Source organism: Oryctolagus cuniculus, chromosome 20, assembly GCF_051225735.1.
Source record: "Oryctolagus cuniculus isolate XC-2025 breed Fujian yellow rabbit chromosome 20, ASM5122573v1, whole genome shotgun sequence".
In the NCBI taxonomy this organism is placed as follows: domain Eukaryota; kingdom Metazoa; phylum Chordata; class Mammalia; order Lagomorpha; family Leporidae; genus Oryctolagus; species Oryctolagus cuniculus.
The window spans coordinates 13504494-13528232 of record NC_142886.1 but is presented as its reverse complement, the minus strand read 5'-3'; the positions used below and the strand labels follow the sequence as shown (position 1 = coordinate 13528232).

General features: G+C 48.2%; 1 protein-coding gene across 2 annotated transcripts in view; it reads left to right on the top strand.

Moving 5' to 3' along the window:
* The window catches only part of PRKCH (protein kinase C eta), a 276210-nt gene that overhangs the window by 74423 nt on the left and 178048 nt on the right, over positions 1 to 23739 (top strand). For both annotated transcript variants that reach the window (XM_051826092.3, XM_089322579.1), the window contains exon 2: positions 12856 to 12919. In XM_051826092.3, coding sequence (XP_051682052.1) covers positions 12856 to 12919 — 64 coding nt within the window. The remainder of the gene's footprint in view (positions 1 to 12855; positions 12920 to 23739) is intronic.

Below are 23739 nucleotides of genomic sequence, written 5' to 3'. Positions count from 1 at the left end.
GGAGGAAAACATGCAGGGACTTTTTTTCTTTTTTTTAAGATTTATTTATTTGAAAGTCAGCATTACACAGAGAGAGAAGGAGAGGCAGAGAGAGAGAGAGAGTCAGTCTTCCATTTGCTGGTTCACTCACCAGATGGCCACAACAGCGGAGCTGGGCCAATCCGAAGCTAGGAGCCAGGAGCTTCTCCCGGGTCTCCCACGTGGGTGCAGGGGCCTAAGGACTTGAGCCATCTTTCACTGCTTTCCCAGGCCATAGCAGAGAGCTGGATCGGAAGTGGAGCAGCCAGGACTAGTCCATATGGGATGCCGGCGCTTCAGGCTGGGGCATTAACCCACTGCGCCAGAGCGCCTGCCCTATCCTCCCCGTATTTGAAATCAAATGGCTCACAGCACTTGAATGGCTTGCCCAGGGTCGCAGGCTAGATGGGACAGTTAGTAGGAGAACCTGGGTCTTCTCTGGCATTGCTGCTGGCCGGCCACACACACAGGACAAGTTCAGATGGGGGATGAGGCATTTGGTTTGCATGGGTACAACACTGACTTCTGGGACCAGACTCAGAGGTGAGGTTACCCTGCAGGCACACGTAGGGAGCCGTGCAGTCCAGGCCTGCTTTCCCCAGGGTCTTCTGCAAACCAGGCACTGGCAGATCTGCAGATCTTCAGGGTCCCAGGGTGCAGCAGAGTAGAAAGGGAGTCTAAAGAACCCTGGGGGCTGAAGCCATGCAAATGGACAGTGGTTCTGGGGGAGGAGGCCAAAGAAAGGGGAGTCCCAGGCCACTCTGGAGTGGATTGCTTTAGTTAGGGAAAGACTGAGACGGGTTACCCCCAACAGGCAGATTACAGAGAGCTTTTGTTCTTTTTTTTTTTTAAATGGATCACTTTATTATTTATTTATTGTTATGGATTTATTTGTTTATTTGAGAGGCAGGGCAACATACACACACAGACACACACAAGAGAGAGAGAGAGAGAGAATCTTCAATCTGTTGGTTTACTCCCCAGATGGTCACAAGGACCCAGGCTGAGCAGGCTGAAGCTACGTGGGTGGCTGGGGCCCAAGGACTTGGGCCATCTTCCACTGCGTTCCCAAGCGTGTTAACAAGGAGCTGGATTGGAAGCAAAGCAGCTGGGACTCCAACCAGCAATCCTACTTGGGATGCTGGTCTTCCAAACAGCGGCTGTGCCCCAACACCGGCTCCTATGGAGGTATTATTGAGGCACATTAAATGACACATTTCAAAAATGGAAATTTAGGGGGTCCTGGCCTTGGCCTGGCCCAGCCCTGGTTGTTGCGGTCATTTGGGGAGTGAACCAGTGAATAGAAGATTTTTCTCTCTCTTTCTCTCTGTCTTGCTTTGCCTTTCAAGTAGATGAAAATAAATGAACATTAAAAAAAGAAAATTTTGAACCCTTTCTTCCCCTCTGAAAGGAGGGCCACTGACAGCTAATCCACATTCTCCTTTTATTCCTCCATCCCTGAGCAGTCACTAATCTCTCTCCATCTGTGGATTCGCCCGACCCGAACGTTTCACGTCTGCGCAGTTGTGCCGTGTGTGGCCGCTTGTGATTGGCTTCCTTCACGTCTGTGGTGTTCTCGGGACCCGTCCTGTATTGTCCTGTGCCGGTACTTTGCTCGATTGCTGAGAACTGTCTCACTGTGTGGATACGTCGCCGTGTGGTGTGCCCTGTAGCCCATGCGTTCATGTTTAGGCTCTTGGCTGTTCCTGGCCGGTGTGAACAGTGCTGCCGTGAACGTCTGGGTAGAAGTTTCTGTGTGAGCGTCTGTCTGTTCTGCTGAGCCGGCCTAGGCATGGCCTTGCTGGGTCGTGTGCTAACTTTGCACGTAAGCTCTTGAGAGGCTACCAGATTTTTGTCTGCAGGGCTGACCTTAGAGGCTCCACAGTGTGCAGGCTTCCAAGGGCTTTTCTAACGCTCATCCCTGTCTGCTTTTTCGTTACAGCCACTTTGTCGGTGAGAAGAGCTACCTCCTTGTGGTTTTGATTTACATTTCCCTTGCGGCTAATGATAGTGAGCATATTTTCACCTACTTATTACTTGTCTATCTTCTTTGTACAAGTGTCAATTCAAAATCTTTGCTTATTTTAAAAATTGGGTTCTGTGTTTATTGTTGAATTGTTGAGCTTTTTTTTTTTTAAGTATATGAGGGTACTTCAAAAAGTTTATGGAAAATGGAATTAAAAGGTATGTTTCTTCTGGTGCAAAGAATGTGCAGTCTGGGGCTGGTGCTGTGGTGTAGTGGGTAAAGCTGCCGCCTGCAGTGCCAGCATCCCATATGGGCGCCGGTTCTAGTCTTCGCAATTCCACTTCTGATCCAGCTCTCTGCTATGGCCTGGGAAAGCAGAAGATGGCCCGAGTCTTTGAGCTCCTGCACCCTCATGGGAGACCTGGAAAAAGCTCCTGGCTCCTGGTTTCGGATTGGCACAGCTCTGGCCATTGCAGCCATTTGGGGAGTGAACTAGCAGATGGAAGACCTTTCTCTCTCTCTCTCTCTGTCTCTCTCTCTCTCTTTCTACCCCTCTGCCTCTTTGTAACTCTGCCTTTCATGGAAATAAATAAATCTTAAAAAAAAAAAAAAAAGAATGTGAAATCCATGCAGTGGGTGTCTTGAAAAAGTTCATGGAAATGTGTTATTATACAAAAACTATGCTTGTATGTCAAAACATTCTTGCACCAAAATAAATGTGCCTTCCTATTCTGGATATAAGCCTTTCAACAGACATAGGATTTTTAAATGTTCCCTCCAATTCTGTGGGTCATCTTTTCACTTGTTGATAGTATCATTTGTAACAGAGAAGTTTTTCAATTCTGATGTAATTTAATTTGTTTGGTATTTTTTACCAACACAGGGAGAGGATCACTTATACTTTTGGTAATTGACCCTAAAAAACCATTACCTAGTCCAAAGTCAGAAGAATTTATTCCTGTGTTTTCTTCTGAGAGTTTATGAGTTCTAACATTTAGAGCTATGAACCATTTTGACAAAGTTATGCTTCCAGATGTTAGGAGGCAAGGGTCCAGCTTTATCCTTTTGTGCATGGATGTTTGCCTGTTGTCCTGGTACCGTCTGTTAAGAAGGTTTCCTTTCCGTTTTGATCCTCTTGGTCTCTAGTGCCTGTCTCATCCCCTCCCTGCCACTCCTGTTGCTGCTCTAACCACTGTCTCCAGGCAACCACCGGTGTGTTCTCTGTCATTCGCTTTGGTTGAGATTGCTTTTTCTAGAGTTTATAGAAATAGAATCCTATAGAAAATACTCTTCTTGTCTGGCTTTTCTCATTTAGTATTTTAGATTCTCCCATGTTGTATGCATCAATAGTTCACTTCTTTTCATTGTTGAGTACTGTTCTATTATAGGGGATGTAACATAGTATAAGACACATTAATTAGCTGATGGACATTTTACTTCTACTTTTTAGCTATTATTAGTAAAGTTCCCATGATCATTTATTAAAACCATTTTTAAAAAGATTTTGTTTATTGGAGAGATGGAGTTGCACAGAGAGGGAGAGACAGAGAGAGTGGTCTTCCATCTGCTGGTTCACTCCCCAGATGGCCGCAATGGCTGGAGCTGGGCCGATCCGAAGCCAGGAGCCAGGAGTTTCTTCTGATCCAGCTCCCTGCTAATCCACCTGGGACAGCACAAGTGCTTAGGTCCCTGCTCCCATGTGGGAGACCCAGATGAAGCTCCTGGTTGCTGGCTTCAGCGTGGCCCAGCCCTGGCCCTTTTGGCCATTTGAGGGGTGAACTAGCAGATGGAAGATTGCTCTCTTTTCTGTCTCTCCCTCTCTCTTTCTATAATTCTGCTTTTCAGGTAAATAAAGTAAGTCTTTAAAAAAATTATTTGCAAGATACAAAGAGTTGGAGAAGTGGGGAGTAAGAGACACAGAGAGCTCCCATCTGCTTGTTCACTCCCCACATGCCTGCAACAGCTGGGGCTGGGCCAGGGCCAAGGCCAAGGCCAAGGACAGGAGCCAGGAAGTCAATCCAGGTCTCCTGTGTGGGTGGTAGGAGCCCAGTCACTTGAGCCATCATCACTTTCTCCCAGGGTCTACACTGGCGGGAATCTGGAGCTGGCTATGGAACCCAGGTGCTTCAAAATGGGCCATGGGCACCTTAACTGGCGTCTTCATTGCCAGGCTGAATGCCTGCATCATGAAACCCATTTTATTATATATATATATATATATATATATATATATATATATTTTGACAGGCAGAGTGGACAGTAAGAGAGAGAGAGACAGAGAGAAAGGTCTTCCTTTTTCCGTTGGTTCACTCCCCAATGGCCGCTGCAGCCAGTGCACTGCAGCTGGCACACCGCGCTGATCCAAAGCCAGGAGCCAGGTGCTTCTCCCGGTCTCCCGTGTGGGTGCAGGGCCCAAGCACTTGGGCCATCCTCCACTGCACTCCCTGGCCACAGCAGAGAGCTGGCCTGGAAGAGGGGCAACCGGGACAAAACTGGCACCCCGACTAGGACTAGAACCCGGTGTGCTGGCGCCACAGGCAGAGGATTAGCCTGTTGAGCCACGGTGCCAGCCATGAAATCCATTTTAAAAGCTTAAGTTGTTTTCTTATTATTGAGTGCTGTGAGTTCTTTACATTTCCCGGACACAGGTGCTAAAGCATACAGGTGTATGATTTACAAATATTTTCTGCCAATCAGAAAATCAAAGCAGAACTTCCGATTTCCATGAAGCCCAATTTGCTGTGTTATGGATAGTGTTTTTTGGCGTTGTAACTAAGAAATATTTGCCTACCTCAAGGGCCCAATGATATTCTCTTGTATATTTTTTAGAAGCTTTTAGGTTTTAGTTCACGTCTGTGCATCAGCGTGAGTTGATTTATGTGTAAGTTACAGCACAGAGGTTGGAGGTTATTATTTTGCATGCAGTTTTTAGTTATTTGGGCACCATGTTCTTGCTCTGCATTCTCTCCTTCTGTTTGTTGATCTGTTTGTAAGAATGCTGGTTTTTTTTTTTTTTTTTTTTTTTTTAAAGGCCATGGGTTTCTGGGTTTCTGCAAGGGCCTGGAGCTGCCTTTCTGACCGACAGGAGTGGGCCGTAGCTGAGTGGGGTGGTGTATTTGTTGCTCTCTGCGTGGCTGTGCGGGCATGCTAGGTTCTGGCTTCCCTCGGGTCTGTTTGACTTCCTGCCTGTGCCTTCGATGATGCCGTAGCTCACCTGAGGCGCCGAGCTGGGAAATCCTGAAGCTCAGAAGGAGAGTGAGTGAACTCACTGGATTTGAGAACCAGCAAACCTTGGGGCCTGGAGGAACAATCTAAAATTCTACAGAGGGGCGAGAATTTGGCACAGTGCTTGAGACACCGTGTGGAGCGCCTGGGTCTGCATTCCTGGCTCCACTTCCTAGTAGGTTCCTGTGAATGAGGACCCCGAGAGGCAGCAGATCATGGTTCAAGAACTAGGACCCTGCCACTCACGTGGGAGACCAGGGTCAAGTCCCGGCTTCTGGCTTTGGCTTGGCCTAACTTCTGCTACTGTGGACATCTGGGGAGCGAACCAGCCAATGGGAGAACATCTCTGTCCATGTGTCTCTTTCTCTCTTTGTATTCCAAATACCATGAAAAACAGAGGTATGGAAAAACAAAACTGTACAGAGAGAAGAGAGGAAGTGGTTTCGGTTTTATGAAGGGGTTTGGGCCTCTGCACTGTGTCGCACAGGACGTGGGAAGCAAGACGCCATGTGGCGAAGGTGTAAAAGCTTCAGCTGATGGCACACTCAGCCTGGGGGCACCGGGGCTTCTCTGTGTGCCCCTCGTGTCCAGCTGCAGCCGTAAAGGCTGGGGATCATCTTGCTCTCCCCTGTGAGGGTCAGGTCACACCCACAGGCTGATAGTATTTTTAAACTTATTTATTTATTTTATTTGAAAGGCGAGGGGAAGGTAGAGAGAGAGACAGAGACCTACTGTCCATTGGTTTACTCCCCATATGCTTGCCACTGACAGGGCTGGGCCAGGCTGAAGTCAAGAACTCAATTCTAGATCTTTCACATGGGTAACAGGGACCCAACTACGTGCTGCTTCCCAAAGTACGCGTTAGAAGGGACTCCTGTATCCCTGATCAGAGTGCCTAGATTCGAGTCCTCGTTCTACTTCTGATTCCAGCTTTCTGCTAACGTGCACCTGCGGAGGCGCAGATCGTGGTTCAGATACTTAGGCCTCTGTCACCACGCGGAAGACAGGATGGAGTTCCGGACTCCTGTCTTTGTCCTGGCTGTCATGGGCATTTGAGGCGTGAAGCAATGGATGGACGATTTCTTTCTGTCTCTGTCTCTGTCTCTGTGCCTTTCAGAGAAATAACAATTAACTAATGACTTTTCTAAAAACATGCTGGAATCGGAAGCACAGAGCTGGGATTCAAACCCAGCATCCTAAGCAGTGTCTAAACCCCTGCACCCTACGTTTATCTGTAGTTATTCTTCTTGGTAGGGATATGAGGATACCAGCGAGTGTCAGGAGGAAATCAGTTCTTTTTTTTTTGTTTGTTTGTTTTTTTTGACAGGCAGAGTGGACAGTGAGAGAGAGAGAGACAGAGAGAAAGGTCTTCCTTTGCCGTTGGTTCACCCTCCCTCCCCAATGGCCGCTGCAGCCTGCGCGCTGCGGCCGGCGCACTGCGCTGATCCAATGGCAGGAGTCAGGTGCTTCTCCTGGTCTCCCATGGGGTGCAGGGCCCAAGGACTTGGGCCATCCTCCACTGCACTCCCTGGCCACAGCAGAGAGCTGGCCTGGAAGAGGGGCAACCGGGACAGAATCCGGCGCCCCGACCGGGACTAGAACCTGATGTGCCGGCGCCGCTAGGCGGAGGATTAGCCTAATGAGCCGCGGCGCCGGCCCAGAAACCATGTTCTATATGAAGCTACGGAAGGAAGCTGGGATATCTATAGTTGTGACTTTATCGATTTGCTCCACAAACCATTTCCAGTCCTCTTGTATGTGCAGCCCGGTTCTCAGCGACAGGGTGACTGTGGCATGGTGTGGGTTCCAGCCTGGTCTCCATAGGTGCGTACAAGAGGTCTTTGAGGTCCCCCTGGAAAGATGAGGCTTGAGTTGAGTCCTGACAGACAGTCAAAAAGGGAAAGGATTCTCCAGCCAGAAAGACGGCCTGCCCCAGAGCAGCAAGCAGAGAGCTTCAGACAGGTGATGTGTGACTCCCATCCTTTTGACGACATTTCCCGGTGTGCTGCCTGACCCGTAACACATCTTGTCACTCTGTCAGAATAAATGAAATGCCATGCCTTCCTGGAGAACGGACAGAGGCTGCAATGCAGATTGTTTGTCTTTGCAGTGGTGGGGAAAGCGTGAAGACAGGAAGGGCCATTGTGTCCAGGGCGAAGGAATTTGGGCGTTGTAGAAGGGAGAGGACGGGTTGAAGGAGACGGTGTTGGGAGGACAGGTGGCCAGATTTTAATATTTGAAAACTGTCATTGGCAGCAGAGGACAGAAATAGAACTAGGGATAGAGCAACCAGATGGAAAGCCGTTGCCAGAGGCCAGGTGACACACGGCAGTAGGGGTGCAGAGACTTGGGAAGTGGACTGAAGGGTGCAGTTATGGTACATGCAGGGAGCCCCAGCTCCTGGTGTGGCCCGCCGAGGCAGGGGTGTAGACAGGTGGGGCTTAGTAGTGTGGGATGGAGATTTTCAGAGACGGTGCATGCCAAGGTGCTTTTAAAATTTTTATTTTTAAAAAAATTTTATTTATTTGAGAGGTTGAGTTACAGAGAGAGAGAGGAAGAGACAGAGAGGCCAGCCTTCCAAATGCTGGTTCACTCCCTAAATGGCCGCAGTGGCCGGAGCTGAGCCAATCTGAAGCCAGGAGCTTCTTCCAGGTCTCCCACCTGGGTGCAGGGGCCAGGCACTTGGGCCATCTTCCACTACCTTCTCAGGCCATCAGCAGGGAGCTGGATTAGAAAAGGAGCAGCCGGGATACCAACTGACACCCATAGGGGAAGCCACTGCTGCAGGTAGAGGCTTAGCCCACTACGCCACAGTGTTGGCCTCACCAGGGTGCTTTCCAAAGGTCCTGGAAAATGGAATGAAAGATAATTGTATTTTTTTAAAAAAGATTTATTTATTTATTCAAAAGTCGGAGTTACACAGAGAAAGGAGAGGCAGAGAGAGAGAGGTCCTCTATCTGATGGTTCACTCCCCAACTGACCACAATGGCCAGAGCTGCGCTGATCCGAAGCCAGGAGCCAGGAGCCTCCTCCAGGTCTCCCATGTGGGTGCAAGGGCTCAAGTACTTAGGCCATCCTCTACTGCTTTCCCAGGCCACAGCAGAGAGCTGGACTGGAAGTGGAACAGCTGGGTCTCGAACCCACGCCCACATGGGATGCCTACGCTTCAGGCCAGGGTGTTTAACCCGCTGTGTCACAGCACTGGCCCCAGATAATTGTATTTTGGTACAAAAGTTTTCTGATCTGTGTCTAGATTTTCATAATACACATTTTTCATGAGCTTCATATAGACCACTCATGTGTATGGCTTCCAATTTTTTTGTACCAAAATATGTTTTAATTCTATTGCTTACAAACTAAAAATTTTGAAGAATTTATTCATTCTGCTTACTTGAAAGGCAGAGAGAGAGAGAGAGAGACAGAGAGAATCCCCAGATGTGTCAACAACCAAGATTGGGCCAGACCAAAGCCAGGAGCCAAGAACACAATTCAGGCCTGGGTCTCCCAGGTGGGTGGCAGGGAGCCAAGTACTAGAGCTGTTACCTGCTGATGTACATTAGCAGGAACCTGGAATGGAGAGCAGAGCTGGAGCCTGACCCCAGACTCCTCCATGGGTGCAGGCATCCCAAGCAGTGGCTTAACTGCTGTGTCGGCCGCTGGACTCTCCACGAGTATTTTGCAGAGCTTTCTTGTATGGGATCGGGAGGTCTGTGTTCCAGACAGAAAATGAGTCCGACTCCACCCCTGTCTTCAGACCACCCCCTCTTGTTGAAAATCCCATGATATTCCTTCCTCCCAGTCCTATCCCAGAGTTGAAAGAACTCAGACTAAGTTTGAAATCACAAGTCTGGATCTTCCCAGCGGAAGTCAAAGAGGACTGGGGGCAGCAAGATGTAAGGCTGTCAGGGAATGGGAAGGAGGGAGGCCGAGAGAGAGAAGGGAGGAGGGCCACAACGAGGGGTGTCCCGGAGGCAAGGGGGAGACAGATTCAGGCAGAAGGCGTTGCTAAGCAGGTCATGTGCTGCAGAGCTCAGCTGAGACGGACACAGGCAGGTGCTTGGAGTTGATGGTAGGAGATGTGAGAGCGACAGGGTTGTCTCGGCACTGGAGGGAAGCAGAGAGTGGGATCGTGGGGGGGGGGGAGCATGGCTGGGGGATGCAGTCGTGAGTGCCCCACTTCAGCTGACACTTGGGGCACACGTGGTAGAAAACCCTGCTCAAGCTGGATGTGCAACGTGCAGCCGAATCTAGGGAGACTCCGAGTGCTCCGTTGAAACATCGTCAAAACCTGGTCTCTGTCTCTCAGCTCTCGTAGGTCTTGAGCACAGACCCCTATCTCCCAAACCTACACACGAGGGGCCTGCCGAAAAGCTCATGGAGGGTCCGGAGTGGGGTGGAGCAGTTAGGCCACAGCTTGGGATTCCTGAACCCCATGAAGTAGTGCCTGGATTCCAAGTCTCAGCTCCACCTTGCCTGTGGTTTCCTGCTAAGGTACAGCCTAGGATACAGGCAGACGATGATGGCTCAGGTAGTCGGGTCCCCGCCCCTCAACGCGGGAGGCCTGAATGAGTCCCCAGCTCTTCTTTGGCGTGACGCTAGCCCAGTGTGCTGATAACACTTCCACCTTTATGGCCTTCCAAGTTGAAGTTTAGCCCAAGTGAGGTCTCATCACTCCCTTTTAGATCCAGCGTTGTCCATTGGATCTCCTCGGATTCTGTGCCCAAACCTGAATGAACTGAGGGTGGGGAGTTGGAACGACTCTGAGAGCCAGATGCGGGGAATGTGCCAGCTCCAGTCGAGACATCCAGCTCGGGGGGATTCACGGCTCTGAGTGGCTTGCCTGGGTAACCCGTGCACTGGGCAGCCAGGAGCAGAATCCCAGTGGGGCCGTGTGGGCTTCCAAGGGGGAGAGGTGGTTCTACAGGAAGCTCACGTGCTGTTCCAGAACCTGCAGTGGGTGTCCTGGCTAGAGACACAGTGTCCGCCAGAGCTCTGGAGGACGGAACTAGGGCGAGGAGTGGAAACTATTGATCTTGTCGCATTTCTGCTCACGAAGATCTTTCTGTGGAGGACAGGAGTGTTGAGCGGGTGAGTTGGCCGTCATTGAGGGTATCCAAGAACCTACTGTGGATACATGAGAACAACCCACCGGCATTTTGTAGATAGAATAGGTAACGTCTAACACCACATTTTTTTCTGAGCTGTTTCTCTGTGACACAGTAAAGAATATACTTTTACATTAAAACCTGATCCACAGGCAGGGGTTTGAGCTGGTGGCTGAGCCTCTGGTTAGGTCGTCCAAGGTCCCACATTGGGGTGCTTGAGTTTGAGTCTTGGTTCTAGCACCCAGCTCCAGCTTCCTCTTAATGTACACCCTGGGAAGCAGCAATGGTGGCTCAAGTAATTGGATCCCAATTACTTTTGGGACCTGGGTTGAGTTCCCAGCTACTGACTTTGGCCAAGCCTAGCCCTGGCTGTTGTAGTCATTTGGGGAGTGAGCCAGTAGATGGAAGATCTCTCTCTCTCTCTCTGGGAAAAAAAAAAAAAAAACAACTAAATAAAACCCTTTTACATGCATTTAAAACCACAAACAGAAGTTTCATGAAATAGTGTGCTTTTGTGTCTCACCTTGGTGTGTCATATTTTCTGTTGCCTTTTTCTTAAAAAAAAAAATCCCCGTTTTGTGCAACCCACCAAATTGTTTCCAGGTCCCTCTAATGAGTCTCCAGCTGACGTTTGGAAGATCCTGTGTGGAGGTTCCATGTCTTAGCCCTGGAAGGACAGGGCTTGAAGCTGGCATTTGAATCTCACTTCCCCAGCACCCTGGTGGCGTGGGTGGGAAGTCAGAGTGGCCTCTTGTACCTGTGAAAGATGTGGATGCCACGTGATGCAGGCGTGGTGCAGTCTCCTGCCGTCAGTCCAGGCAGCTGCTGACCCTCAGGTCGAAGGCGAATATCCCTGCAGGCTGTGGGGCGGTGCTGGAGGGACGTTATGCTGGAGTTGGGCTGCAGGATGGCGGAAGCGGCTCCCGCCACCCTCAGTCTGTCTGCCTGCAAGCTCCCTGCGGTTGCTCCTGTGCCAGCAGTGGTTGATGTTGTGAGGTCGAATGTGTGTGTCTGTGTGTGTTCTCTGCCAGCCCTTTCTATCGAAGGTGAGGGAGTGGCTTTTAAAAATAACGTATTTTGGACTTGAAGCAAGTCCAGGCAGAGTGGAGACAATTAGAGACCGAGATCCTGTTTAGTCACTCGCCTGAGAGCTCTGTGTGGAGATGGGTTCCGGCAAGGTTCCCGAGTGGTGTTCGGGCAGTGGAGGGACATTGTAAGTGAGCAAAGTGGGGGTGCAGGCAGCTGCTTTGAGCACAGAGTTTCTTACTTTAGGGCAGCACACAGGAAGTGGGGTGTATGCAGAGAGGCTGCTGTGCACAGAGAGCTTTCAAAGTCTACGAAACAGGTACCTTGAGCCGAAAAAGTTTATAATCAAGGGATGATAAAATAAAAAGTCAAGGGTGATGACCCAGGATAAGACCAAGGCATTTGGTTGGGGCCGGGGGGAGCTTTGCTCACCTATGGGTGCAATTTAAACAGCAAATAGTACTGCTCAGGGTCGTGAAGATCACATGAAATGCTGAGTCATGACACCGCACACTTGCTGATGAGACCGTTGGTGGGGGCGGGGTGGAAAGGACCTTGCCCAGGTCACAGCCAAGTGCAGCGTCAGACTGGCCTGGTGCAAGAGCTTTCTTATTTACACTGACCAGGCTGTGCAAAATGACCATCCTGGTCTAGACTCAGCTTTGACCCTCCTCTTTGGACCCATGAAGCCATGGGCGCAGCTGGCTGTTTGCTTTCAGGGCAGTTGTAAATTCGTGTATTTGAGTCCACAGAACTCGTGGCAAGGCTTTGAGGTATTCATGGGTAGTCAAGTTTTTAAGCAGTCAAGTTTTAAGCAGAAGGTGCCTGCCTGGCTGGTGGGATCAGCAGGGGGCTGTGCCTTCCTAGCGCCTTGCTGTGTTGAGGGCTTGGAGGGGAAGGGGTGTGTAAGGACTTGAGGTTGCCTCTTTTGCAGAGTGAATGACATGGTATCTCAGAAGATGTTGAGACGCTCACTAGGAGTCAAGAGTAGGGGGTGCAGGTTCCTAAGGTTCCTTCCCTAGTGGTGCCTTAAGGTTGACAACTTTGGTGGAAATGCATAGGAAGAGATGCTACGTTTTATTCCATCAGTAAAGATTGGCAGTTGACTACGCCACATTTGCTCATGGCCTGGCGTGTTGCCCTGATTTCTGTATTTCATTTTCTTGCCATGTGATCTGATAAAATGCTGCTCTTCTAAGTGGTGTACATAAACTATGGGTGTTTCAAAAGCAATTGCCCAAATATATGAGTGCTTCTCTGTTATCATCAGGAGCCAAAAATGGAAGAGAATAAAATTTTGAAGCTCTGAAAAAAATGTGGTTTCTTTTAGATTTGCTTTTCAATCTTTACACTTTCTTGAGTTTTCACTTATTTCCTTGCCAGTCTGCTGTTTAATGGGAGGCACAGAGTTGCTTTATGACTATAATTTACACATCTAGGCTTCTATTGAAGGAATTAATTAAGGCCCACACAAAGTGCTTTCATATTAAAACAAATTTTTTTTCTTCTTTGTAGGTGGATCTGGAACCAGAGGGGAAAGTATTTGTGGTGATAACCCTAACGGGAAGTTTCACTGAAGGTAAGAATAAATTTTGGGTGGTTTCTGATATATGTCAAATAATAGGAATTTCTATTGTAGAAATGTTAAAAAAGCATTTTGGGAGTGGGCATTGCGGCATGAATTAAGCTGCCACTTGGGATGCCCGCATCTCCTACCAGATCACCAGTCTGAGTCCTGGCTGGTCTGCTGGTCTCTTTCCTATCCAGCTTCCTGTGAATGCATGCTGGGAGGCAGTAGGGGACGGCCAAAGTACCTGGGGCCCTGCCGCCTATGTGACAGACCCAGATGGAGCTCCTGGCTCCTGGCTTTGGCTTGGCCCAGCTCTGGCTGTTGTGGGCATTTGGGGAGTGAATCAGCAGATGGAAGATGTATGTGTGCATGAGTGTGTGAGTGTGTGTGTATGTGAGAGAGAGAGAGAGAGAGAGAGAGAGAGAGAGAGAATCAGTCTTCAGTTGGGCTGGCTGCTGTTTTGTTGCCTATTAGTGACTTATTTCCATTGCCAGATAAAAATTTGCCAAAGGCATTGTCTGTGGAAGATCTCGCTGAGTGTTTGTCACCCTCGCAGCTGCATGGGGTTTTGTTCTTGGGTTCGTGTCTATTCAGCTGTCCTTCAGATGTTGAGTTCTGTGCCAACCCTTTCCTTTGCCTCTGAATGTCTACGAAAGAACTTCAGCGAGCATGTTCTCTTCTCTGTCATCTCGGTCTCCTTCTCATCCTGTGAGTTGCTGCTGCCACACTTCCCTGCCCCTGTGAGTGTTTAAAATGAAGGTAAAGTCCATACGTGGTCAAATGGAAGCTCAGAAGTGCACAGTTTGAACTTTGATGAATGCCTACAGTGCATAGCCAGCACCCCAGTCCAAGATCCAGACCATCTCATTCCTCCGACAGCCCCCTGCACCGGGTCGCGTCAGTCCTGCTGCAGGGTCCCTGCTCTCGCCGCCTCTGCCCACAGATTATTTCTGCGTATTCTAGAAGTCTGTATCAATGGAATCATGCAGGATGTTCTCTCTTGTGCCTAGTTTCTTTCACTCAACATTTCTTGAAACAGCCATTCGTATCACTGTATATATCAGTATGTTATTCTTTTTATTTCTGAATAGTATTCCACTGTATAAATAGAGCACTGCTTATTTACCCATCCTCCTTTGGGCGGGCTTTTGGGGTCCTTCTTGTTTGTTATCTATTAACAGTGATGCTTCTATGAATAGTCTGTGTGCATACATTTTTGTGGATATACACTTCCATTTCTCTTGGGTAAGTACATAGGAGTGGAATTGCTAGGTAACAGAGTGGGTATATTTAACTTGATTTAAAAAAATCTTCAAAATGGTTTTCTAAAGTGGTTGTATTGTTTATATTCCCACCAGCAGTGTACGAGAGTTTCCAATGCTCCACATCCTCACCAACAGTTGATATGGTCGTTCTTTTTAATTTAGACATTCCAGCTGTAGCCTGTGGATTTATATTGCATCTCACTGATGTTGAGCACTTTCTCATGTTCCTTATTGGTATTTCTGATTTTTTTTTGTTTGACTAAGGTCAGTGCAAGTATTTTGCCTGTTATTTAAAATTGGGGTTTTTAAATTAGTATATATATGTATGTATATCTATATATGTGTGTGTATATATATATATTCTTTATGTTTTCTGGACACATATTTGTCATGTCTGACATTCTCCCATTCTGTAGCTTCACTTTTCATTTTTCTGGATAGAATCTTTGAGAAGACATTTCTATGAAGTCCCAATCATCAACCTCTTCTTTCATAGTTTGTACACTTTGTGTCCTGTCTACAAAATATGTCTACTAGAGAGTCATAGAGATCATCTCCTGTTTTCTTTTAGAAGCCCATAGTTTTAATTTTTATGTTTAGGTCTATGTTCTCTTTTAAATTAGTGTTTGTGTGTGATATGATGCAGGAACTGACATTGTTCTATACTCTAGCACTATTTGTTGGAAGACTTTTTTCCCCTCGCTGTTTAATCACCCTGGAGCCTTTGTTGAAAAGCATCTTGCTATGTATGTGAGCCTGTGACTGTCTCGTCTGTTCTGTTGACCTCTTTGTCCATCCTGAGGTCAATACCACATTGTCTTCACTAATGCTTCTTTATAGTGACTCTTAAGGTTAAGTAATTTCAGTTCTCCAAATGTTTTTTGTTTGTCGAGGTTAGCTATTCCTAGGATTTAGAGTTTTAACATAATTATTTATTTATAAATATTTGTTTGAAAGGCAAAGTGAGAGAGAGAGAGAGGAAAGAGAGAGACTGATCTTCCATCTGCTGGTTTATTCCCAAATTGGCTGCAGTGGTCAGGACTGGACCAGGAGCCAGAAACTCCATCCAGGTCTCCCATGTGGGCGGCAGAGATCCAAGTACTCGGGCCATCTTTCATGGTCTTCCAGGCCCATTAGCAGGGAGCTGGATCAGAAGTGGAGTTTCTGGTACTCGAACTGATGCTCCTATGCGATGTCAGTGTTGCAGCTGGTGGCTAAACCCACTGACCTTAACATCAGTTTTAGAGTCAGCTTACCTATTTCCACACAAAAGCCAGCTAGATTCTGAGTTGAAAATGTGCTGGATCTGTATATGAATTTGTGGAGAATTGGCATCCTAACGTCGTCTTAAAAATCCATGACGTGGTGTATCTCTCCAATTATTAATGATCTTTAGTAATGCTCATCAATGTTAACACTTACCAATATTGTTTAATTTTCAAAGTAAGCATCTTGCACATCCTAAGTATTTTGAGTCTTTTTTGATGCTGTTATAAATGGTGTTGAAACTTCATTTTGAAATTGCTTGTTGTTGACATGTAGAAATGAAATTGATTTTGTGTATTGCCATTGTATCCTGTGCTCTTACTGAATTCACTTAATAGAGGTGGCCTTTTGACATAGCCATTAAGATGCCAGTTAAGACAGATTCCACTTGGAGTGCCTAGGTCCAAGTCACAATTCTGCTCTCAATTCCTGCTAAGGCAGACCCTGGGAGACAGCAGGTGCAGCTCAAGTAGTTGGGTTCCAGCTTCCTACTTGGACTGAATTCCCAGCTTTGTCCTGGCCCAACCCCAGCCATTGCAGATATTTGGGGGAATAACCCAGTAGCTGGGAGCTGTCTCTCTTTATCACTCTTTCTGTCTTTGTCTCTGTCTCTTTGCCTCTCGAATGAATAAAAATAATAAACATTAAAATTTTTTAAATTTATTTATTTATTTGAGAGGTAGAGCTATAGACAAAGAGTGGAAAAGAAACAGATAAAGGTCTTTTACCCGGTGATTCACTCTCCAAATGGCTGCAACAGCCAGAGCTGGGATGATCTGAAGCCAGGAGCCAAGAACTTCTTCAAGGTCTCCTATGCTGATGCAGGGGCCCAAGCACTTGGGCCATCCTGCACTGCTTTCCCAGGCCATAGCAGAGAGCTGGATGGGAAGTGGAGCAGCCAGGCCTTGAATCTGTGCCCATATGGGATGCCAGCACTGCAGGCAGCAGCTTTACCCACTATGCCACAGTGCCAGCCCCTCTAGTAGACTTTTTTGTAGCTGTCTTAAGATACAATCATGTTGTCTTTGAAGTCTGAATAAAGACAGTTTATATTTTCTAATGTTTATGTTTTCTCCTTTTGCTTTTTCATGACCTAATACACACGGAGTTCCTTGTCTGATACTCAGTCTCAAGAGGGCTGATGTGAGCTGTCTGCATTGTATAGATTTATTTGCGTTATTGCAATTGAGGTACTCTAGTTTTTTGGTAGTTTTTTTTTTTTTTAATTGAGTGACTGTTGCATTTTGGCGAAAGCCTTTTTTGTTCTTTTTTTTTTTTTTTTTTAGATTTATTTATTTATATAAAAGGCAGAGTTACAGAGAGGGAAAGGCAGAGGCAGAGGCAGAGACAGAGAGAGAGAAAGAGAAAGAAATCTTTCATCTGCTGGTTCACTCCCCAGATGGCCATGATGGCTGGAGCTGGGCCAGTCTGAAGCCAGGGGCTAAGAGCTTCCTCTAGTGCAGGGGCCCAAGGACTTGGGCCATCTTCTGCTGCTTTCCCAGGCCATAGCAGAGAGCTGGATGGGAAGTGAAGCAGCTGGGACTTGAACCGGTGCCCATATGGGATGCTGGCACTGCTGCATCACAGCGCCAGCCCCTGTGGTTTCCTGAGATGATCCGATGGTTCCTTTCTTTAGTTTGCTGGTAGGTAGTTACATTACTGGCGGATCACCATGAGTTTGTGGAGGCTCGAAGGGTGGGGCTATTTCACTGTTTTCTTTAGTTCTAGGGTAGATTCTGTAGTCCTGAGATAGGAGGTGTAGCTAATCTGGAACTCCAGTGGAAACCCCAGGGTGTCTCAAGTTCTTTTGAATTTTGTGAGACTCAATCTTCAAATCTGCCCCCTTCCCCCTCCACGGTGGGGAAACAGCTGGAATCTCAATTCCTGTTTTCCAGCAGTTCTAGCTTTTGCTTTTCCTGGGCCTCTGGGACTCTCCCTTGCTCGTGCAGTTTAGGTGGAAGCGAGGATTTGAGGACTGCTGTCCGAGGCTACTTCACAAAGCTTACGGAGACGTGGAATTAAGAGGTGAACAGGAGGATGGGCATTTGGCTCGGTGGTTAGGGTGCTGGTTGGGTGCCTGTGTCCCATATTGGAGTACGTGGGTTTGAGTCCGGCTCTAGCTCCTGATCCCAGCTGCCTCTCAGTGAACAGATCCTGGGAGACAGCAGGCGATGGCTCGGGTACCCTGACACCCAGGGGGAGACCTTGACTGCACTGGCCAGGCCCAGCCCCAGCTATGGGGGGCATTTAGGATGTAGGCGAGAGGATGGCCGCTCTCTCTCTCTCTCTCTCTCTCTCTCTCTCTCTCTCTCTCTGTATTTCTGTCACCTAAATAAAAAAATGCGTTTATTTTGGTGCAAAAAATCCAAAATTCATGTATACAAGGAGTCTCCCAAAAGTCCATGAAAATACATATTGAGGAAACAACAAAAAAAAAAAGCTTAACCTTTTTTGTTCCATTTCCATGCGTGTTTTGAAGAGCCCTTGCGTTCAGAGGGTTTTCCCCCTGCGGCCTCATCCTTTCCAGGATTTCTTTCCGTAGTGAGCAGTCACCCGGGCGTCCTGAAGCTTGCTATTTCAGTGCTCAAGCCAAGCAGACGGTGACTTCCTACTGAAGTCCTGTCCCCCGACCCTGCGCAGCCCGGGAAGTACCCTGGGGGAAGCCCTGTAAGTCAGCTCTTACCCCGGGCAGCTCCTCTCTTTCAAATGTCCAGCTCCCTCTAGCCTGTGCCTGTTTTTTGTTGCTCTCCAGTGTCTCCGACCAGTTGTTTTAAAATGTATTTTCCAGGGGCCAGTGCTCTGGCATAGTGGGTAAAACCACTGCCTGCAACTCCGGCATCTCATACGGGTGCCAGTTTGAGTCCCGGCTGCTCCACGTCCCATCCAGCTCTCGGCTATGGCCTGGGAAAGCAGTAGAAGATGGCCCAAGTGCTTGGGCCCCTGCACCCACATGGGAGGTGTGGAGGAATCTCCTGGCTTCTGGCTTCAGATCAGCCCAGCCCTGGCTGCTGTGGCCATTTGGGAGTGAACCGCATATCAAGACCTTTCTCTCTGTCTTTCTCTCTGTCTGTAACTCTACCTCTCAAATAAATAAATAAACATTTTTTAAAAAATGTTTTTCAAATATTTTAAGTGTCTGGCAGGAGAGTTAGTGCATCATAAGCTATCCCTCCATTAATGAATCTCGTGAGTATTTTAACTTTTTTGTTTTTATTTATTTGAAAGGCAGAGAGAAAGAGTGACAGAGAGCTCTCATCTGCTGGTTCACTCTCCAGATGCCCACAGTATCTGTGGCAAGACTGGGGCCAGAGCCAGGAGCTAGGAACGCAGTCCAGGTGCCCCACGAGTGACAGTGCTGACCCAAGCACTTGAGCTGTCAGTGCTGCCTCCCAGTGTGTGCCTGGTGGAAATCGAAGTCAGGAGCCAGAACCGGGACTCTTACCCAGGCACTGATGTGGGAGCAGGGTGCCCCCCGCCTCCGCCAAGGACACCTTTTGTGTAAGGAACACAAACTTCATGCATTTGATAAGTACAGCTTCAGGAATATAGTGATTCTTCCCAGCATCCCCACCCTCCCACCCACACTGCCCTTCCCCCTCCTTCTACCTCTCCCACTCCCAGTCTCATTCTCTACTAAGATCCGTTTTCAATTAACTTTATACACAGAAGACCGACTCTGCACTCAATGATGGAGCAGGTTGTCTTGAGTGCTAGGCTAAATGCCCCCCCACCCCACCGTGACGATTTTTAAGCATGTACCTTAATGGTTTGCATGTTTTCATGTTGACATTTTGCAAATTGCTACACTTTCTTTGAGAAACAATTTTCTCTGCTCCAGTCAGTCAACCATTCCCCTTCCTGTGGGGCGGATTGTCTCAGTTGTTCATTCTTGCCTTCTTGGGCAATGTTGAAACTGCTAGAAACCCGGCATACTTTAACAGGAAAAAATTGTCCAGGTTGCAACGTGGGGGGCTGGCTGCCTGTCCTCATGTCTTTTTATTTCACTTGGTTTCTGGGATATACAAGAGAGCAAATGGGTTTGCTCCTAGTACAGTAGAATAAGATTAGTGTAGCATTAGGGTCGTCATTGACCCAAGAGTCTCACAACGCACAAGGAAACAAAGTCAACTGAGGTAGGAAGAAATGCAAAGAGCAAAGAGGCCAGAATGAGGAGTGTGTGAGATTCCCAGCATGCCGATCTCTTCTCTGCGTGCAGTTACCAGGAGCGGTGAAATGAGGCCGTGGGGGTGTTAGGCCAGGTCTGATGGTGCTGCTGTCCGTCACGGGACTTCGATCTGTAGAGCTGTGCTGTCTCTCGGAGGAAACTCTACTGAAGTTGTGTCTTCCTCGATTGTTCTTTGGAACATCAGAACACTGACCCTGGGACACACCTGGGCCTTCTCACTGTGTTTGTTTCTTAGTTTCAGTGATGAGAAGGACAAAACGGGAACGCATTTTTGGAGTGAGTTCTTCTGAGGTCATTGCGATTGTGTTCCTTTCAGAGCTGACCCTGAGTGAAATTGCACAACAGTATGAGCTGCTCTTGGGTGACTCCACCTCCTCTTTTTTCTTTATTCTTAATAAAGATTATTTATTTATTTGAGAGGTAGAGTTATGGTCAGAGAGGGAGAGACAGAGAGAGAGAAAGGTCTTAGCTACTCTTTTCTCTTTCATTCCAGCAAGATGCCCAGAGATCTCTGGAGCCCTGGAATGTTTGCAGATGAGGAAAACAGGGAATTCATGGGAAGATTCCCACTAAAGTGACAGCACTTGGGGTGTTTTTTTTAAAGGCTTATTTATTTATTTGAAAGGCTTATTTACACAGAGAGAAGGAGAGGCAGAGAGAGAAAGAGAGATCTTCCATTTACTGGTTCACTCTCTAATTGGTCACAATGGCCAAAGCTGCGCCTATCCGAAGCCAGGAGCCAGGAGCTTCTTCCAGGTCTCCCACGCGGGTGCAGGGTCCAAGGACTTAGACCATCTTCTACTGCTTTCCCAGGCCACAGCAGAGAGCTGGATCGGAAATGGAGCAGCCGGGACTCGAACTAGCGCCCGTATGGGATGCCGGCACTGCAGGCAGCTGCTTTACCCACGACGCCACACCCCAGTTTGGGGTTTTAATACTCTACCCCCCTTTACGGGGTTTGGGTATTTATAAGATGCCGGGAGAGCTACTTTATCCACAAGAAACAGACTTGTAATGTTGCAGATTCAGCAGTTACGGTGTCTGTTCTCGCTGGCCTTGTGGGTACATTGTCCCTTCTGCTTGGCTCCTTGACTGGGTGCTCAGCTTGAGGTTGCGAAGTGCAGGTGCTTTGTTGAGTGCGGAGGCCGGGATGGCGCCTCTGTGTTTCACAGGAGAGGGAGCTGCCCAGGTGCTGTGGCGGCAGCCTGGGCCTGGCACTTAGAGCCTGCCCCCGGCTCGGCCACATCCCTGGCAGCCGCCCTAAATTATCCCCCATAGTAAAGTGACAAGTTGGCTCCTGCAGCAGCTGGGGCTCCGGTTCCCTTTCAGGATGCTTGCTGAAGGCTTCCCACAGACAAGCCGCAGAAGGTCAGGGCCGCCTGGGGGTGGCTGGGACACAGAGAGGGACGTGGGCCTGGCAGGCTCAAGAAATCGCCAAAGCTCAGAATGTTGGCTGCGCCTCAGGTGCCACTTGTCCTGAGGGTCCCGTGATGTGTGGGGTATGCTTCTCTGGGGCGTGTTTGAGGGATGCTAGCAGGAGTCTCATCCCCACAGCGATCCTGGCTCCTGGCCACAGCAGCCAGCTCCCATCAGCCCCCACCCCCACCCCTGCCTCGGGGCTTCTGCGCTCAGCAGGTTTGTTTTCTCATCACTCCCTTTTTTTTTTATGCTGGAAACCTCAAGAATCAGACAGACATTTCGCAGCTCGGAGCTGGCTCTGTCTGTGCCTGTTTTCCTTTCATGGCCTCCCATACGAGTTCTGCCAAGTAGCTCAGGTGCTGTCGTCGGAAAGCTGGCCTTTGAAAAGAGTGTCATACGTGAGGATGACACCTGTGACGGACAGGACTGGCACTAGGGGTTACTGATGCTCATCCTGTCTCATGTTCTTCTTTTCCATCAATGATGCTGAACTAGCAGAAAAAAAAATATTAAATGGAAGATACGAATGAGAAATAACATGAGAAATACCTGTTAGGTGCATATCTATGATCTCACCGTAGATTCTGGGGAGATAAACTTGTAGGAGTCAGAGACGCTGTCCTGAAGGCACTCTGCAGAGGTATCCTGGGTGCACTGCTGGGGGCCAGGTCCCAGGGGAAGGAATGAGCCCAAGGCCCCAAGTGGGCACATTGGGGCGGGGTGGGGGGCGGCGGGGAATCAAGTCAGCCAGCAGGTCTTGGAGAACTCTTTGCAGGGGAGGTGATGTTTGAAGCACATTTGAATGACGATGAGGGATGTGCCAGGAGGGGCAGACGGCTTGTGTGGGGTGTGGAGGTGAGAGAACTTTGACAGGTGCCGGAAATGAGTAGTGTGCAGGTGCTGAAGGTGGCGGGGGGGGGGGGGGTGTGAGAGAGCAGAGGCTGGACTCAAGCAGGAGCCTGGTGTGGGGGTTTGATGGCTGGGCCACTGTAACCATTAGCAGGGCCACCTGTCACTCCCAGAACAGTGGCAGGTTCACACCCTAAATTGCATGCCACTCTACATCTGAGCTAGGAGAAGATCTGGGGTACTGGTGAAGGGGTGTTTTTTTTATATATGTGTCTTTAAAAATTTTTATTTTTAAAGATACATACTTTAAAATTGACATATAACAGTTATACATATTTATGGGGTGCAGTATGAGATTTTAATACATGTATGCAATGTGTAAGGATCAGATCAGGGTAGCAGGCATATCTTTCACCTCAAACATGCACCATTGCTTTGTGTGGGGAACATTCAGCGATCTCTCTTCATTATATTTATTTTTAAGATTTTTTTATTTGAAAGAGTTACAGAGAGAGCCAGAGACAGACAGAGAGAGAGAGAGAGAGAGGGAGAGAGAGATCTTCCATCTGTTGGTTCACTCCTCAAATGGCCGCAACAGCCAATCTGAAACCAGGAGCCAGGAGCTTCTACCGGGTCTCCCATGTGAGTGCAGGGGCCCAAAGCCTCGGGCCATCCTCTGCTGCTTTCCCAGGTGCGTTATCAGGGAGCTGGATCAGAAGTGGAGTAGCTGGGACTCAAACCAGCACCCATTTGGGATGCCGGCGCTGCAGGCTGGGGCTTTAACCTGCTGCACCACAGCTCCAACCCCCTTTGTGCTATTTTGAAATAGTCAATTAGTGTTTGTCAACCATAGCTATCATGCTATGCGGAAGAACATTGCAGGTTTTTCCTCCTGTCCAACTGCACCCCTGTACCCAATAACCTTGGCAAAGGGTCTCACACAGAGAGGAAGAGGATCTGGTCGCAGGAGTCTCAAGGGCGGGGAAGGGTGTTAGGTCATGAGACAAGACCGGTGAGGAGGGAGCCAGTGAGAGACTATGCAAGTTGCGCAAGGGAGAGATTATTTTAGGGTCCAAGCCGAGTTGGAGTATGTAGGGACAGAGAGGAGGGGACAGCTTTGGGAGAGGTGTAGGCAGTAAAATCTACAGGAAGTGGCAATCCTTCGGATGATGCAGGTGAAGAAGGGGGAGCCTCAGATGGTATTTAGGTGGTGTCATATGGTCATTCACCGGGGACAGACATGGAAGTGAGAGATGATGAATTTGGTGTTGGACAAGTGGAGTTTGGGGTGCTTGTGGGACATCCAAACAGAGATGTCTCAGGAGAACTGGGAATAAAGTCTGGAGTTTGGCAAGATGCCGGGTCTGAGATACAAGGATACTTTTGAAAAGTTGTGGCAATGGCAATTAAAAGCTAAATTCACTTTGTTTCAGAAATTGTTTGAAACTCATGCATTAAAGAGTCATCAGTTCTTGAAAAATGCATATTATGAAAAAAACTATGAATAGATTTCAAATTCTTTGCACCCAAATTTATATTTTAGTTTAATTTTTCCATGAACTTTCTTGAAGTATCCTCCAGTGGCTGTAGGTGGCAGGTGGAAGACAAGTGTGTGAGAAGACTTAGAGAAGATCAGGGCTGATGGGTGTTATAACTCCATGGTCCACCAGCATTTAAGGATTTCAGCTCATGGCTGACAACTTGTCAAATCAACCCAAATTGCGTTGACTTACTTAACAAACACTCATTCTGCTGATATTTTCATTACTCACGCAATAACACTTGAGTGCTTCCTGGATGCCAGAGACATTTCATCAGCTGCTTCAGCCTCTTCCAAATTGGCA